Source organism: Caretta caretta, chromosome 20, assembly GCF_965140235.1.
Source record: "Caretta caretta isolate rCarCar2 chromosome 20, rCarCar1.hap1, whole genome shotgun sequence".
NCBI classification, from domain to species: domain Eukaryota; kingdom Metazoa; phylum Chordata; order Testudines; family Cheloniidae; genus Caretta; species Caretta caretta.
Window position 1 is genome coordinate 4,425,295 of NC_134225.1, and position 17,069 is coordinate 4,442,363.

The following is a 17,069-nucleotide window of genomic DNA, read 5'->3' on the forward strand; positions in this document are numbered from 1 at the left end:
TCTGAGTAAACAGCCTTTGTTTGTTTATGCCTTCACCATAGACCCAGACCACACTGCAATTTCCAGAGGTGTGCAATGGTTACTTCACAAATAGACCTCACTTCTCTAATCTGCTTGAATTAGGGTCTAACAGGCCACAACAGGAGTTCCTACCCCGTGGCACAGAGGTAACCTCACCCTAACTAGCTTAAACCATATGCTTTTATCCCCTTTGAGATGAGAACACAAGGCACAGGATGCAAGTTTGAGCATTTCTTTATTTTTACACTTAAATATTCTCTTTAAATACAGCATTATCACAATGAAAAGAACCTAAAAGGCCAAAAAAAAAAAAAAAAATGCAGAGGACCTGACAAGCTTTGGATTCACATTGAAAATTCCACCTGTATACAGTGTGTGAGAGGAGACCGGAGAAGTTAGAAGTAGCAAAGTCACTATTTAAATAGGAAGAGGAGCAGGGCTAGAACCAAAATGTCTCAGATCGGGAACAGGCAACAGCTCAATAGCACCAGAAGTGAGATGGGCTGTTGGGTTTACTACATGGCTCACAGAAGTGGTTTAGGAGGAGACAGTGTGGTACCAGCATTAGTGTCACAAAGTGTGTGTGGGGAAGGGGGGAGGGAAAAGGCCAAAATGCACTTTCATTGCACTATTAACAGCATAGTTATCTTTGTAAAAATAGAGTAAATCCTGTTAGTTCTTTGTTTAGTGTGAGAGCCCCCAGCCTAACTGCTGCCCTAGGATTCTTCTGTAATTTCATTTAAAGCAGTCCAGCCTCTGGTCAGCCTGTGTATTTCCACACATCACCAGAAGGCTCCAGCCTAGTTTCATTCGCTTCCATAGCATCGAAGGGCTGGGATACGAATCAAGAAGGGAAGATTTTACCTATTAAATGTCACCAGGCAGAACCACTCACTTGCTTTCCCTCGCAAAGGAGAGCTGCCCTGTTTCGCATAGGAGCAGACCGTGTGCCCAAAGCCTTTATGGATACACGGTGTCAGTCTGGCAAATGGCCAATCCAGTTACTCAACACCTGATCAACACACGCAGCCGGGTCAGCTAACTGTGCGAAGTGGAGGGAGTTATCATCCTACTGGCACAGGTGACCATTATTCCATGGGGGATGGGGGGGGAGGAGGAGAAGAGCTTTAGACTTTACCTGTGGGTTCAACTAGCCTCTTCCTATTCACTGGCAGCACCATCTTGGAATGTTGGGGGGAGAATTCCCCCTGCTAAAGGCTTCAAAGGGATCTGCTAGGAAAAGGTGTGAATGGTTAATTCCAGTCTCAAGCACACATTCTGCTGGTTACAGTTCGGCCGAGGGGTGAAGCTTAAAGTGCTCAGTAGCACACGCTCTGTTGCTGTCCTACTGCAAGAATGACTTTTAAAGCCTTTATGCTTCTTGCTGTCCCAGAAGAAGGGGATTGGCTGTGGAATTAAGGCAACAAAAATGCAGGGAGCGTGTTTGGGCTGTTTACAGGAGATGCCCAGCTGTGGCTGCACCAAGTGCAAGATTCAGCATCCTGTGTAGGGACCCACTTTTGAAAAGACAGCTGCCCTGGGGGTGGGCCGGACATCTATCTATTCTACAGCACCCAGCTTTATAGCTCAGAGTGTGGAATTTGGAAATAGGGAATTTAGTGATTTCATTTGTGCCCCGTAACAAATGGGGGAGAGAAGAAACATCACCTGCACCAGTGTGAGCTGTTGTCCATTTCTCACAGTCATGTTGATGGGGTTGTGGCCATAGCCCCAGCAGGCAGGTGATGGGCCTGGGTGTTCGATGTTTAAGGATACATGGCCACTGAGGCCAGAGGAGGTTCACAGTCTAAACCACAGAGGAAAAGCTAGTTTGCTGAACACAACATTCACTTCTAACTGCTCACTGCGCCAGGAAGAAGTCAGGCAGCAAGGGGATTTTAAATACCAGTCACCAAAACACAGCTCTGTTCACCCTAGAAATCCAGCAAGGCGTTAACATGTAGCTGACCCACCACCAACTGCTTAGTATCCTTCCAGCACAAATAAGTGCTGTAGCTACTTACTATGGGAGAAATCTGTAATGGAAAAGTGAAATGGACGAGATTGTTTCGGCAGCCCGGCAGGTTCCATGAGTCTGAAAGAGAAGGGAAAGGTATTTCTGCTCTTCGCAGAAATTTAGTACTGCAGTTGTGCTGGGTCCTGGTCTTTCAGAAAGTACAGTGCAGAGAAATACAACTGGGTCCTGGATGTGTTCTCCTTGGGCCAGGAGAATGAGGGGACTCAGGGGACGGGGTCTGTACCAGCTTTTTGCCACAGAAAGGAAGATGCCTGTGAGGCTAGGGAGAAAAGTGCTTTTGCTACCTGCCTGGAAGGCAGGGTTCATGGGCTGTTAGGACAGGAATTGTGGCAGTTTTGAGAAGATTTCGCCTTTCCCCCAGAGTCTTGGGAATATGCTGTGGCTTATTAGAATGATGACTATGTGCCTCCCTGCACCAGGCTGGGATGCAAGCCCAGAGCACAGCACCTTCTCTGCCACCAACGTATTGCACCTTTGCAATCTCTGCTGAATTCACAGACAGCCCTAGTAGGGAAAGGGCCGATTTCTTTCAGGAGTGGAAATATTTGCTGCTCACCCAGTCACCCAAAGCTGCAATTCCATTGCATGCAAACCTCTCGCCCTCCAGTTTAGACCGAGCCAGGACAGAGGATCACTATTAAGCGACGGGGTGGCAGGAAGCTTTTTTTTAGGTGAGCATGTGGATCATGTTGTTGGTCTTCCCCCTCCCCACTCCACTTCCTGTGCAATTAAAACAGAAAACATGGACTTGATTAGGAAACAGTCAGGTGGCATCCTCCCGTCTGTCTCCACCAGGTTACCAGTCTTTACCATCCAACCTTCATACTTCCACAAAGATCAATTCCATTGGAGTAGTCCAGGTCCAAAGAGGGAGCTCCCTTCTTTGCCATAGGGAAGGGAGCCTACAGCCCAGCACAGGGACTGTAGTATCAGTTACAGGCAATGGGTCACAGAATGGCTCAGTAAACATTCAGCACATTAAAAAAAAAAAAAAAAAGAATGGATTCCATCAAGCCCATAACGGGCAGGTGATGCAGTGCTGGGAGGCAGTAAGGGCGGGGCCAGGACAAAGCTACTGAGAAGCAGGAGACTCTAAGCTGGTGTTAGTTTATAAAATGGTTGCATGCCGAAAGAGTAAACGTAACTAGTCGTGGAGGATGATTGATCCATAGAAAGCCATCTTTTCGGGGCAAGGTAAGGGTGGCAGATACCAGGGGAGAGAGCGGAGAGCCCAGACTGTTCCGCTGCTGGGGAGGGGTCCAGACAGGAGGTTCCAAGGGCAAGTGCTGAAGCAGACGGTACTGTAGGAATGTTGTCAGTTTCACCTGGGATGAGAAGCAGGATGAGACTCTGCCACACAAACACGTTCGAGATCGGGGGGGGGAAGCAACCACGGAAAGGCATCCCTGCTGCCCCACAGACCAAGTCCGGTGCTCGAAGGGGAGGAATAAGAGGCAGCTTCGCACTATTGCTTATAGGAGACGGACACAGATTCACATAGGATGGTCCCTGTGGGGGTGGGGGGAGGGGAGACACCCAGTTCCACAAATGGGAGGGAGCTCAGCTGAGCCTCCTCCCTCATCTGGCACATGGAGCAGCACCTCCAGCGTTAGACGTGATGCCCCACCCTCTCAAGAGACTGCCACAAGCGCTTGGTTTCATTGGTTTTCTTTTAAATCATATGTACAAAGCAGCCCGGCTCCCCCACCCCACCCTACCCCACTTAAATAATCCTCAGCGGCCACTGCCACTCGATAAAATATCTGTCAATAAATAGACATCAGAGAAAGCACGTGGAGGGGCCAGGGGCTGGGTCACACGGCCAGGGCGGGCCCTAGGGAGCGCTCCTCCGGGGAAGGCAGCTCACACGCTCTCTCTGGGGCCTGCTCTGGTCCAGACGACGGAGCGTTTGTACGGAACGGAGGAGACGCGGCTGCCCTGCAGCTCTCGTGGGGCAGGGAGGGCTCCAGAGACAAGGCGGCTACTTTCCCCGTCTCCGTCTTGCTCGGGGCCACGGCTCTGCTGCAAGGCACCAGCGAGGCCACGGGGACGGAGAAGACACTCAGATCTTTCTCATTTGTGTAACGAGAGGGCACCTCCGACTCCTCCGTGCCACTCTCGCCCTTCACCCCCAGCACGGACCTTTGGTCCACCTGGTAGTACACCACCGGCCCATTGTTCAAGTAGGACTGGTCGGCCACAGCCGAGGCTGCCTGCTCGGTGCTGTCTGCGAAGCACAGGACAGACGAGCCCGGCGGGAGCTGGGCTTGAATGAGGATTGGCGTGGGTAGGCCTGGGCACAACCCCTCGGGCACGGCCAGAGGCTCCTCAAGGATGCACACTCCTAAGCTCTCTATGTTGGCACCACTGGAGTCTTCCTCAGCCTTCAGCCTCTCCAGCTCCTCTGCCGTCTGCAGGTGCATGACGGCTGTCTCGTTCTCCGCCATGAACTCCTGGAAGTCTTGCGTCTCCGAGGGCTGTGTTCCCAGCCAGTCGTTGCTGGAGCCGTGCAGAGACTCCTCCTCCAGGGCCTGGGGCCGGCTCACCTGCCGCTTGTTCTCCAGCTCCAGCTTCATGATGGTGTGGAGATAGTGAGTCCGCACCCGGATGGGATTAAATTCTATTCGCCCGGCCATGTTCCCACAGCCGTCCCTGGAGCAGCCACACGGGAAGGACATGCGATCCACCTGGGAGTAAAGGGAAGAGCAGTGAGACCGCAGCTGACAACAACAGGGTGACATGGCATGAGCACCTCTCCAGGGAAAGCACTCGGGCTCAGACCTCAGCTGAAGGAAACATGCACAGGGTTGTGTCTGCCACCGCACTACAACAAACCATTAACTAGCCCATAAGTGCAGCCCCCATTAACCTTGCCAGAGCCTGGTCCTTCTCGGAGCTCCACATCCCCAGCCAAACCTGGGGAGTGTGAGGTGACCCTGCAGCCTCTTCCCCCCTGAGCACGTGGCTAAGAGGGGCTGGCAGGTGACGGGGGTGGGGAGAGGAGGGCACATTGCTGTGGCTCTCATCAGACGGGAGGGATCAGTGGACAATGGCCAGCACCGCTCCCCATGCACCCAGCCAAGGACAGTGTGGCTAACCAGGAACAACCCCCCTGTGTCTCACCATCATGGGAACAACCAGAGATTCAAATGCCCAGTGAGCAGGAGGGGCCAGGCCACCCTAACAGCAGGTCTGGCTCTTTACCCCTGGATTCTCATGAGTATATTCAGGGGATCCCTGCTTTGATGCAAGGACCCCAAGTGTTTGGTGGTGATGGGGAGAGCGGGAGGTCACTCCACTCTTACTCCCTTGTCCCCATTTCTGACCCTTAAATGCCAAACTGCCCACCCCACCCCCACTGCTTTGGTTTCCCCTCTATCCAGAAGGCGCCATCGGTGTGCTACATGAGTCAGCCAGCAGGGGGAGCCAGTGCAGTCCACAGTTCCTGCCACATACCTGGGCAGTCTCTGGTCCCAAACCCAGCTCTCAACCCGGCAGACACCATCAGGATCTGATTACTGGCTCTTTGCTGCAGCCATCATCTCTGTCAGACTGAACAGGGGGTTCATCTCCATGGGCGGGGGCGGCAGGGAAGGGAAGGGACGGCACCCCAGCTAATGGGGAATCTTCTTCCCACCTAACCAGAGTAGGTATTTGATGTGTTATTTGATGTGTTATCTAAGGTCCCCAGAGCTCTTTCCAGGGCAGGGAGGCGCTCAGTGCAGGCCAATGCTGCAGACCTAAGAGCTCCCCCACACCCTGGGATGCCTCTGATTTGCAAGAAGGGGCTGTTACCACCTTCAGTTTGGGAGCTGCCCTGCACAGCAGCCCCCGGAACCACGCAGATGCAGGTCTTCTCTGAAGGGTAGCTGCCATCCTGCCCTGCAAACTCAGCACTGGGGATAAGCCAGAGACCTGGCACAGAAACTGAACCCACAGCCTTTGAGCCTAGAGACAAACCAAGCCAGAGAGATGCACCAACGCAATCCAGCACAGATCAGCCCAGTCCCAGGTGCTACCTAGAGCTGCCCCAACAGACCTGGCATTTAATTCCAGCTTGGCTGCAAGCGCAGGCTTCAGGATCGCAGTACAGGCGGCAGTCGCAGCCGCATTCCTCTCGTGACAGGCGGATGGCGCGCAGTTCCTGCTTCTCCTCAGCATCGATGCGGTGAACCCCGGAGGCCCGGAGCAGGGCTCGGCGCCGCTTGGTGGGCAGCGGCTGCAGAAAGAAATAGTCGTCCACTTCCACATTCTCCACATCAATGTCGTCGTCTGACACATCCTCCAGGGTCAGGCCGTCCGCCTCCTCCGACTCCACTGTGCCATTCTTCGTCAGCTGGGGAGACACGGGCAGAGTTAGTCCTTGGCTTGGGCCCTGGGCACAAGGCCTGGCGCTCTACCCCAGCATATGCCTAGTGAGACACCCGCTAGCATTACCTCTTGGAGAAGCGATCTGCCAGGAAAGGGGAGACTCAGTTGGGACCACACACCTAGGGATCTTCAACAGCAGCAGCAGATGCTGAAAAAGATTTTTCCTCCCAATTTCCCCCTGCACAGCATCATCTGACCCAGTCACCTACTGCCTCATCCCCACCCACGCAGAGGCCTCTTGTACCGCTGGGCCTGCACCTCCCCTCCCCTTCGCCCCAAGGTCATTACAGCCAAAATGCCATTTCACTCAGCTGTCCAACACAACTGGAGCAGGAGGCAGGGGACTCAGCCCTCCACATGACATCAGCTTCACAGGGGGATCTGAGCGACCAGTCAGCATGAACAAACAAGCTGCCGCGCGCAAGTGGATTCTCCACCAGGCCCCAGGTTTTCCCCTCCTCAGCTCCTTGCTAGGCCAGGCCAGCTTTCAACCCTTCAGCTTGTGATAGCCTGCAGGGCACCATCTGCGCTGACCCACTGGAGATGTGCTGGGGAAGGAATTTGTACTCAAGTCAGAGGAGACGGGCTGCCCTTCCCCACCCTCTGCAAGTGGGGAGATAAAAGGAGGCTGCCGTGTCTTAAAATATCTGGCCCCTCAGGAGAGGAACAGAGTGGAGCAGCAGCAGCACCCCCATGGGCCAGATGCAGCATACATGGCATCGTCTGTTGGAGAGCAGGCAAGTGAAGTCTCTCCCAGCTTGCTGTGGTTGAAAAGCAGCTAAGGTGCCACGACCTGGCACCCGGGATCCTAAAGGAATATCAACGTGTGTGGCTTTAGCAGGGCAACCGACTTACAGATAAGGCTCCTGGGCTGCCACGGGCCCCACCCACACACCAGGCCTGTCCCCCAGAGCAGCTGAAGAAAACCTGAACCCTCTGCCCCCAATCCTCTTCCATTACAGAAATGAAGGACGCTCCCTGATCGGGCCGACAGGAATACAGAGCCGAGCAGCAGCTTCTCTTTCATTCCTTCTGCTCCCCAAACCCTTGGAAACCGACAATACAGTGTGTTCTTACAGCCGGGGCTTTTTTCCTCCCCATTTATATTTTAAATGCAAAGAATCAGAGTTCCTAATGTAGGCATGATGGAGAAGCTGCTGCTGGAATACATGACAATACACTAGAGGCTGCTGCTTTCATCAGACAAGCCACAGGTTTGCGGAGGCTGAAGGAAAATTCCTGAGAGAGACATGATGCAATAACTCCAGCTTAATAATGCTCATTTCAGGAGCCATGGAAGTCAGAGCAACTCCACCTTCATTCTCCGCAATCCAGGAGGTTCCCTGCAACAGACGGCAATTCTATAGCCCTGCTTGCCACTGGGGAAGTGCTGACATTGCCCCTTGCCCACTGATGGCTCATGCCAGGCCCCCAGGATCACAGTCCTTTTTCCTGGGACAGCAGCTGCACTGGGGCAAGGGACAGGGGTCTGGTTCAAGTCCCGTGGCTGTAAGTCCACTTGCTTCCTGCTCGTGACTGCATTGGCTGCAGGTGCTTTGCAGACCCCAACTCACCATTTGCCCTGTCTCTCTGCACCTGTTTATCTGCCCCACATAAGCCACCCTGCAGCCACATGCCCCAGTAAGGGAAAGCCCTAGTTTGAGGCGTGCACTTTAAAGGCTGGATGGATATGTGACCGTTTGCCAAGCAGGTTGCCATGGCAGCAAGAGGCTGATTTGAAAGGCTAGCTTTGCAGACAGACACGTCCATTCAGTAAGGGAAGTCCAGTCTGTAGGCAAATCCTCCTTCCCCCAGGGCACAGGCCAGGTACCCATCCATTGGGGATAGCATGCCCCACTGATCAAGTCTCCTTTGTGCCTCATCTCTAGAAGCTGGATGGAAATTGGGCAAATTTTCAGAAAACCTAGTGCCAGGCTGAGTGAGGACGTTTAGCTCCAGCCAGGATCTTGTCTCTTAGCATGCCAGGCTGCAGCCACACCACTGGTAGAACTCTGCCAGGCCGCAGGCCATGCCCCATCACAGATTTGTTCACTCTGGTCAATACCCACAACAGAGAAAAGTAGATGACTTGAGACAAAAAATTACCTCTGGCTGCTCCTTAAGCAGCTCAGTCATCATCCCCGTCCCCGCATCTCGCTCTTCCCAACTTGGGTCCCAATCCCTCCAGAACTGGCTGTCACAGATCCACCCCCCACCGGGCAGTTGCATTCCAAGAAGGGGTGAATAGCAACGTCCGATCTGCCTTCTCTATGCCAATAGCAACGGAACAACGCAGGATCAAGCATGGTCTGGAGAAGGGCAACCAGGCGCCTCTATCCGCCCGCTCTCAGAACGTGAGGACAAGAGACAAGTGAGGGCGGAAGACAGCATACTTTAAAATGAGGTCGAAATAAATCCTGTTCACACCACACGCAGCTGCTGGAACTCCCTTCCAATCAGATGCCATTGACACCAAGAGCTCAAACTGGATTAAAAAAGGAGCGCACATTTACAGTGACAGGAATATCCGGAGTTATAAGAGTAAGTACTAAAAGATCTCTGGCAGGAATCTAAGCCCTCCTACTTCAGGATTTAAGTCAAGCCCTCATGCTACCGGGGTGGGGGGCGGGTTAGGAAGACACTTCCTCTGGGGGCTACTTATCACATGCCTGCCCAGCTGCTGGGTTTCAGGCACCATCCGTCAAAGCAGCTGCTATTGGCCAGACAGAGGATCCTGGACTGAGGATTCTCACAGCAGTCACTGAGTTCTTAGGCGCCTTTACCCCTCCCACTCCCCCCTCTTTGTCAGTGATACCTTCATTTTCTTGGCATGGAGTTTCTCCTCCTTGAGGTGCTCCCGGAGGATCTCCCGATGATTCACCTCCTGCTCCTGGGCGAACTCGCACAGCGTGTACCTGCGGACGGAGTTGTGGCGCTGGGCCATGCCCAGGGAGCTGCCCCCTTGGCTGGGCACACTGGTGAAGCCCTGGCGCCTGGCGAAATAGTACACGGTCACCTGGTCGAAACGCACATTCTTCCTGCGCAGCTGCTTCTGCCTCTTCAAGATGGATGTGGCTGAGAGCAGAGAGAAGGAAGCGTCAGACACAGGGCGAGCGCATGGGATTCTGGATGGACCCTACTCATGCCACGACCACCCCCAGCTCTTCCATGACACAGCAGACGCACGAACCCTTGCGGGTTTGCTCTGAGTTGCTGATGCACAGGCCCCTGAAAAGGCTGATTAGAGGTACAAGGACGGGAAGGAGAGGGATAAGTGGGATGTCTGCGTCCATCAGGACTGGCTGCCAACTTCCAGAGCAGGCCATACCCTGGACCTCACGGAGGAGGAATTCATGCGTGGAAATGCCTTACCCTCCCCTAGGGCTTTGCAAGAGGACCCTATTTGGGGAGTGGGGGAAGGGAGGCCAGTCCCAGGGATACTGACCCTCTCTCTGGCTGTAAATGTCTGATAGGGTTAGAGGGAGCGTGTCAAGGGGAAAAAATCACATTTCCATTTGAAGATTTCTGGCAAGTAAGCCCTAAAATTCCTTTTACTGGAAACACTCATTCACTCTTGCTCATATTTATCAGTTTATTTACTTCATCCATAGTCAGAACCACCAGGCTTTTTTTTTGACAGCACGCCCCTCTTCTCTGACACTGCAAGGGGTTTACCACTGGGAACAGCGAGGCTGAAACTGAAGAGAGGGGAGAGCCAAGGCCAAACAGGCTTGATGGCTTGGCTTTTGGGCCCCTCCAGGAGATCTTTCCAAATGGGGGGAAACAGAAAAATCCCTTCCAAATTTCTTTAAAAATCAATTTTTTTTAATAATAATTCGGGGCATGCGAATTTCTAATCCAAACTATTTTTTTTTTAAAGTTAGTGTTAAAATAAGCTAAATTGATAGTGATTTCTTTAAAGGGATGGTAAATTTGGGGTTAATGGGGAATTATGAATGTCTACTTCCTCCGATCCTTCCCGACCACCAGTGGGTAATTGACAATACTCCTAGCATTATCACTTTCCTCTGGAGCACTAAGCAGGGATCATCTTTTAGGGTCAGGTTGGTAAGCTTTCTCAGCTTCCATGCTGAATGTTAAAGCATCCCTAGAGAGTCTCAGGGAAGAGAGTTAGCTGCACAAGGAAATTTAAAAAAGCATCTCAACTGTGCTCTTTGTTGGAGACAGTTGGTCACGCAATCCATGCTTCCCCCCACACCATTTGTTAGCATCCATGCAGTCCAATTTCAGGCAAGGTCATCTATCTGAGCCAAGTGTGAGAAGATGAAAGGGCAGAGACCAGATCTGTCCAGACAGAACCCATTTGACTATGTTTTCAGCCCACAAAGCATGGACACCAGCATTCCCCTAGGTGTGATTTGCACTTGTCTCACGCTGGTGAGACCAAACTGTGTGACGTGAAACGAGCCATATGCTGGGTCCACCCGTGAGGTCAGACAAACAAAACGCCACAGAGCGGCTCTGCAGAAACACCCCCCAGTCTACCAGCTCAGCCACTCACGTATGAAGCCCATGGTGCTTGGCGGGTTGAGGCTATCGCAGCTGTCGGCGCTGTCGCTGTTGGAGATCTCATCGTCCGAGTTGGAGATGGGCGAGCCCACATCCACATCTTCGAACTTCCTCTTGAGGCTGCCGCTGGCGATTGCATCCATTTGTCTCTGGCTCGCATGGAGAGCCAAAGAGCATAAAAAAGGAGAGGTCAGCTGCAAGAACTCCAACACCAGCCCCAGGGCTATCGCAGAGGCTCAGCGGGTACCTGGGGATAAACAGGGAGCATAGGGGAGAGAAAGTCAGCAATCCACCAGCACCCAAGCCAAGCTTCTGTCTGCATTACTACAGCCCTGAGCTTACACTGATGCATCTACAGGCTGTTGTACAGCAGGCCCCATATCTCCACAGCATGCACGGCTGCCAAACGCCTTCTTGGAAAGGGGGTACTGGGCTGAGTTCCTAGCAGTTGCTCTTCCAAGTTGGGGCATCGAGACCCCAAAAACTTGCTGTTACAAGCCCCAGTAACAGCACACTGTTTGAGAAGCAGCAGTGGCAAACCCTTAGTGCTACAGTGATGTTTATGCATTAAATTATTAGCCTTTTCTATTGCCTTGGGTGTTGGCTTAAGAGAACTCTCTGTGCCAGGACTCCAGCAAACTCTGCTGCCCACAGGGACCATTTGGACCATCGACACACCACTTGTTCTTGGCCTGAGAGGGAGGACTACACTAAAGCTCATACAGAGTTGTCATAACAGAACCGTGGGAGGGTTGAATGCCTCCTTTGCTACAGACTTGCCAAGACAGAAGTCCTGCATGGAGTTTAAGTTATTTACACTTTTAGATGCCAGCTGGGTTTTCTATTCCTCAACATGTTACATGTCAGACACGTGGTCCCATACACTCAGCTGAGTGGGAAAAAAGTCTGTTCCTGCTTTATGTGTAGCATATGAAGATATGATGAGGAAAAACGCATGCCCACAAACCACCAAAGGAAGCTGGACCGGAAGCCTAAATCAAACAGGTTCCATACTTAGAATCAGCTGGACCTAAGCCACTGGGGTGATGGAATGTAACTGGTGGCCAAATTAGCACAGAGGAACCATATCAAGAAGGGTTCAGAAGAGACTTCGACATATTGTAGCACTAACCCACCCATCACTGGATCACTTGATGATTACCAGTTCTGTTCATTCCCTCTGAAGCACCTGGCATTGGCCACTGTCGGAAGACAGGATACTGAGCTAGATGGACCATTGGTCCGATCCAATATGGCCATTCTTATGTTCTTAACTTTAGGACTACTCAGTTTCTGCATTGACTGTCACAGAGAGAAGGGACCTGTCACCTAGCTTTTACATAATAGTGACTAATATGTTAGACTGTGAACAATGTTTACCACATATGGAGGAATACAAGCTATAAAGACTTCAAAGTATTCCACAAAAGAGGTAACAGGATCAACAAACCCTGCCCAGGTATTCTTCCTATTCTTATCTAACCATCTCTGTCTATTCTGCTCTGTAACTATGGGAGAATCTCACTCTTAAAACAAGGCCTAGGGGAAGACTGTAAGCATGAAGCTAACACAAAAATGGAGCGTTACATGAGTCCCACAGTAGAAAGAAAGACATATGGCAAAGGCTTAGAACTAGATAAGTTCACGGAGGATAGGTTCATCAATGGCCATTAGCTAGGATGAATAGGAATGGTGTCCTTAGCCTCTGTTTGCCAGAAATTGGGAATGGGCAACCGGGGATGGATCACTTGATGATTATCTGTTCTGTTCATTCCCTCTGGGGCACTTGGCATTGGTCACTGTCGAAAAACAGGATACTGGGCTAGATGGACCTTTGGTCTGACCCAGTATGGCAGTTCTTATGTTCATATGGCACATGTTTAGCTGAATATCAAGCCCATAGATAAGAGCCCGTAGCCTCCACAAATACAACAGAGCCCCTATTTTACTAAATAATTGGGGATTGAGGAGTTCATGGAATTGGACATCTCAAAATTACAATAGGTTTAGTGCATAAGTTGCCATCTGGTGCACTGCATTGTTTTCTTCTTGTCCTTCAAACCACTGCACAGCAATTTCCAATGCATTGAAGGCACTGGGATGTGAAGGGATGTCAACTTGTTCTTCACTGACATCCCTTTCATTATGTGATTTTTCCCCCCATTGGGAAAAATGGTTCATATAACTGGTTGTATATAAGATTGGTGTTCAAAAAAAAAAAAAAAAAATAGATAAACCGTGATTCTACTATACCCAAGAACACAATTCCCAGCACACATCATGAGCTATGTAATAACTTACTGCAATTTGAGTGACTCTTCTCATGATGTACATGTAAGAAAGTCACACCTATATATAAGTTTAGATCAGTTGTCAAACCTATTTAAACTGGTACAAATCCCTGCATAGACCCTCTTATTTCAGTTTAAGAGTGAGTGACTTATATTGGTTTAGTTTAAGCCAATTCCTAATTGACATAACCTAATGAAAATAAGCCTGGCTGAAATCAAAATACAAGAGTCCACACAGCCATTTGTGCCAGTTTAACTACACTGGTTTAAAATCACCCCCTTTAAGGTAAAACACATTCAATTCTCTCATGTAGACAAGGCCTTAGTTTAGAAGTGCATCACAGGACGCCGGGGGCTCCTATACACAAAAGCAGCCATGATTATATCAAGTTCTCGTTTTAGGATCCAGTGCTCTCATGAGAAGACCAGTGTAACAGGTCACAGGTTTATACTGTATTTGCTATTAACACTAGGACTAGAGTTGAACACAGAAAAAATTAGAACCAGCTGCTATCAGCAGCATTGTTCTCAGCTTCAGCGCGGTCTTCCTAGCTGATTTCCACACTAAAAGCAGAGCTGGGGACTGTTCTAGGAACAAATCACTAACTAGCCCTGCCTATAATAGAGTGCGGCCTAAACTAATTCCAGTCAGATCAGCTGCTCTGTCCAAATCCTAGAAGTTGAAAGATGTTGAGCCTACAGGAGGCTGTATTTCTTCTGCTCCAAAAAAAGGTTCATGCATGTTTCCCCCCTCATCTTCCCATCAGCATGCCCTAACAGGAGGGCACAGGACCCAGGCTATGCGAAGCCTGGAAAGGCCACACACCCAGCCTCGTTAACAAACCGGGCACTTCAGAAACTCAGTGGGGAGAAGAGACTGACTCAAAGTGGGTAGTTCTCTCCTCATCCCCACTTCAAGCAGAGAGACATTCATTATAAAGCAGTGCTCACTTGCCAAGTCAAGAAACAGCAGAGCAGTGTGAAACAGGCATCCTTTCTCTTGTGCCTGATGTTTAGAGGCATGGGTCACCAAGATACAGATGATTTGGACCAAAATGACTTTGATCTGTGCCCTTCTTCAGAGGCAGATGAATACAGAATACCCCGGGGAAACCTGGGGCAGCTGACAGTCTCCTCAGAGCTAGATAGGAGAGACAGTCTTTATGCTTTTTAATAAGGCATCTTTGCCAGGGCCAAGAGAGAGAGACCCAGACATACAGACCTTTGTCTTCAGAGGTGCGGTCTGATGGGGAAGTGGTCTGACGGGCAGGAGAATGTGATAAGGCCAGCCAAATGCTGAGATCTCCTCCTCAGAGAGTCAGGTTGGAGTTTATAGGAAGTGCCATTCAAACCATAACACAACTGTATCAGAACAAGCCAAGGAGAGTGATCTTACCCTTTATACCTTGCCCAGACCATTGCACATGTTCAGGATAGTTTTTAAACTAATTTCTCCGAGATCAGGGTTGGGATCCTGAGCCCAACACCCACCCACCCAGCCTTCCCCTCCCCTCAGTCTTCTCTGCACTTGTCTATTCCCTTCAACAAGCTAGCAACTGTTCCCATGACAACAAGTCGAACAAATGGGTTTGAAAAACATGTCAGCCGACTGCAGGAGAGGCAAGAGGCTTCTGACTGCAGGATGGAGCTTCCTGGGGGAATCAAACGAGTCCACGCTCAATTCCTTCAAACAAAATGGGGAGCAGCCCCACCCCTTAGCCTCCAGCTTTGGACTCTTCCCTGCACTGAACAGTTAAAAGTGCATGGATTTGCTCCAGGGTTCTGGGGGCCTCCAACCTCTTCAAAAATCAAGAGGAAATGAGACTGCTCCCCCGCCCCAAAAACAAGCGGAGTAAAAACCTGCGATTCTCATACAGCTGACACAGCAGAAAAGGAGAAGCTATGAAGTCAATGAGCACTTTGCAAATATCAAATTACTCCCAGGAGGCTGAGCAGTAGCATCCTCAGGTTTGCCTATAAGCAGAGTTACACCAGTTGAAGAGGTGGGATGTTAAACTGATTTAGTTAACCCTGTGCCGAAGGCTGCTGGGATGCTCTTATTTGATTTAAGCCAGCTTATTTCATTTTAGCTGAAACTGATTAGGAACTGGTTTAAGCTAAACTGAAATAAGCCCTTCTTCAACCAAAACTCAGTGTCTACACAAGGGTTTGCACTGATTTAACTGGACTGAGGTCCAGATGCTTCCAAGGGACTACTGAACCCCTCCAAATTGCTGCTGCTGCCAAAGGCATCCTGCTCACCTGTTTGACCAGAATATCACCTCTCCCCTTGGAGATGCTCCACCCACTCCCCTTTGCACTGCGCATCCCCTTCACATGGTCAGCCTTTGCCTCCAAAGCTCTGCATCTCAAAGCTCCTGCCTACATCTGACCTGATCTTCTTTCACATTCCCACCTCCCTTTGCAATGCTAACGACGCCTGCCTCAGTACCCCCCCTCGTCATCTTCTCACCAACACAGGAAATTTCTTCCATCCCCTTCAAGCCACCTCCATCTCAGTCAGGTCCCTCCCAAAAATCTTACTCCTGCCATATTGCCTATTGAGATACAATTTATATGGATTACGAGAATGTCCAGTGTTATCTTACTTAATGACAACAAAAATGTTGGAAGGGATATTAAGTATCATGCTTCAGGGCTTGAGCCAATCTCTATTAGAGGTCATGTGGAGTGTGTGAGGGGGAGCAAATTATCCCACATCTGGCGGTATTTATGCCTGCCTCTGAAAATTACGGCACTGGCCACTGCTGGCAGACAGAACACCAAGCTAGATGGACCTTGGGTGTGATCAAATTTGGTAAATTATTTTTCGTCTTCTTTATTACAGTAGTGCTTAAGAAGCAACTAAGAACAGGGGCCCCACCGTGCTAGGCACTGCACAGAGTAGTAGACAGTCCCTGCCAAGGATCTCACAGTCTAAATAGACAAGACAGAAATGAGGTGGGGGAAGGGGTAGAACAACACAGCAGACTGAACAATGGGATGGCACCAAACAGCATGTTAGTGCCACAGTTTTTTTTTTTTGGGGGGGGGGGGGGTAAATGGAAAGGAAAGTGAATGAAGAAGGGACATTGAAAGGAAGGGAAATGAGAGGAACAGGGCAAGGAGAAGATAGTAAGAGGCAATGACACTGATGCGTGGAGGACAAAGACAGCTGGAGCAAAGAGACACATTGGCAAAGGGCAGAGGAAGTCAAGTCAAAACCATAAGGTGGAGTTTGAAGAAGGGGGTCACCACCACCCCCAAGAAACAAGCTCCCTTCAACAGTAAAATCCATCACCAACCTCATTGCGATACTGAGGTGTTTCCAGAAGAAATCTCTGGCTAATGGGGCTCTGGCAATCATATTCCCACCCGAAGTTGCAGAAGAGGGTTCAGAAACACGATGCTACTGCATACAGGGAAACTGACCCATCCCCTTTTACAGTTTCTAGCAGAGCTGTCAACAGATAGGCATCTGCCCCCTAGGACATCATGCATGTGTATGTAATGGGCATCCAGAACCATACTGGGGAAGTTGAAGCTCTTCAGATTTGACACCTTGGATCGAGATCTTACAAAGGGGCCGTAAGAACTGCCAACTTCATTCTCAAACTTCGTGCCCCGATATCATCATCATGGGACAAGACAAGACAACAGCGGAAGCAGATCAAGCTCCCTTCCTCGCCATCAACTAGCAGAAACTGTACTCAGGGCCCAATGGCATCTCTCCCCCTTTTCCACTCTGGCTTTGACTCATCACCCACAGAAGGCGAGAGACACTGAAAAATATTTCATGGGTGGCAGGGAGCAAAAGA

The 17,069-nt window shown here is 50.4% G+C and overlaps 1 protein-coding gene across 3 annotated transcripts in view; it reads right to left on the minus strand.

Annotated features, from left to right (window-relative positions):
* Window positions 1-239: 239 nt before the first annotated feature.
* The window catches only part of CSRNP2 (cysteine and serine rich nuclear protein 2), a 32,119-nt gene continuing 15,289 nt past the window's right edge, over window positions 240-17,069 (minus strand). For all 3 annotated transcript variants that reach the window (XM_048831947.2, XM_048831946.2, XM_048831948.2), the window contains 4 exons: window positions 10,953-11,207; window positions 9,246-9,505; window positions 6,099-6,395; window positions 240-4,746 (listed from right to left, as the gene is read on the minus strand). In XM_048831947.2, the coding sequence (XP_048687904.1) occupies window positions 3,874-4,746; window positions 6,099-6,395; window positions 9,246-9,505; window positions 10,953-11,103 (1,581 nt within the window). In that variant the 5' untranslated portion in view covers window positions 11,104-11,207 and the 3' untranslated portion in view covers window positions 240-3,873. The remainder of the gene's footprint in view (window positions 4,747-6,098; window positions 6,396-9,245; window positions 9,506-10,952; window positions 11,208-17,069) is intronic.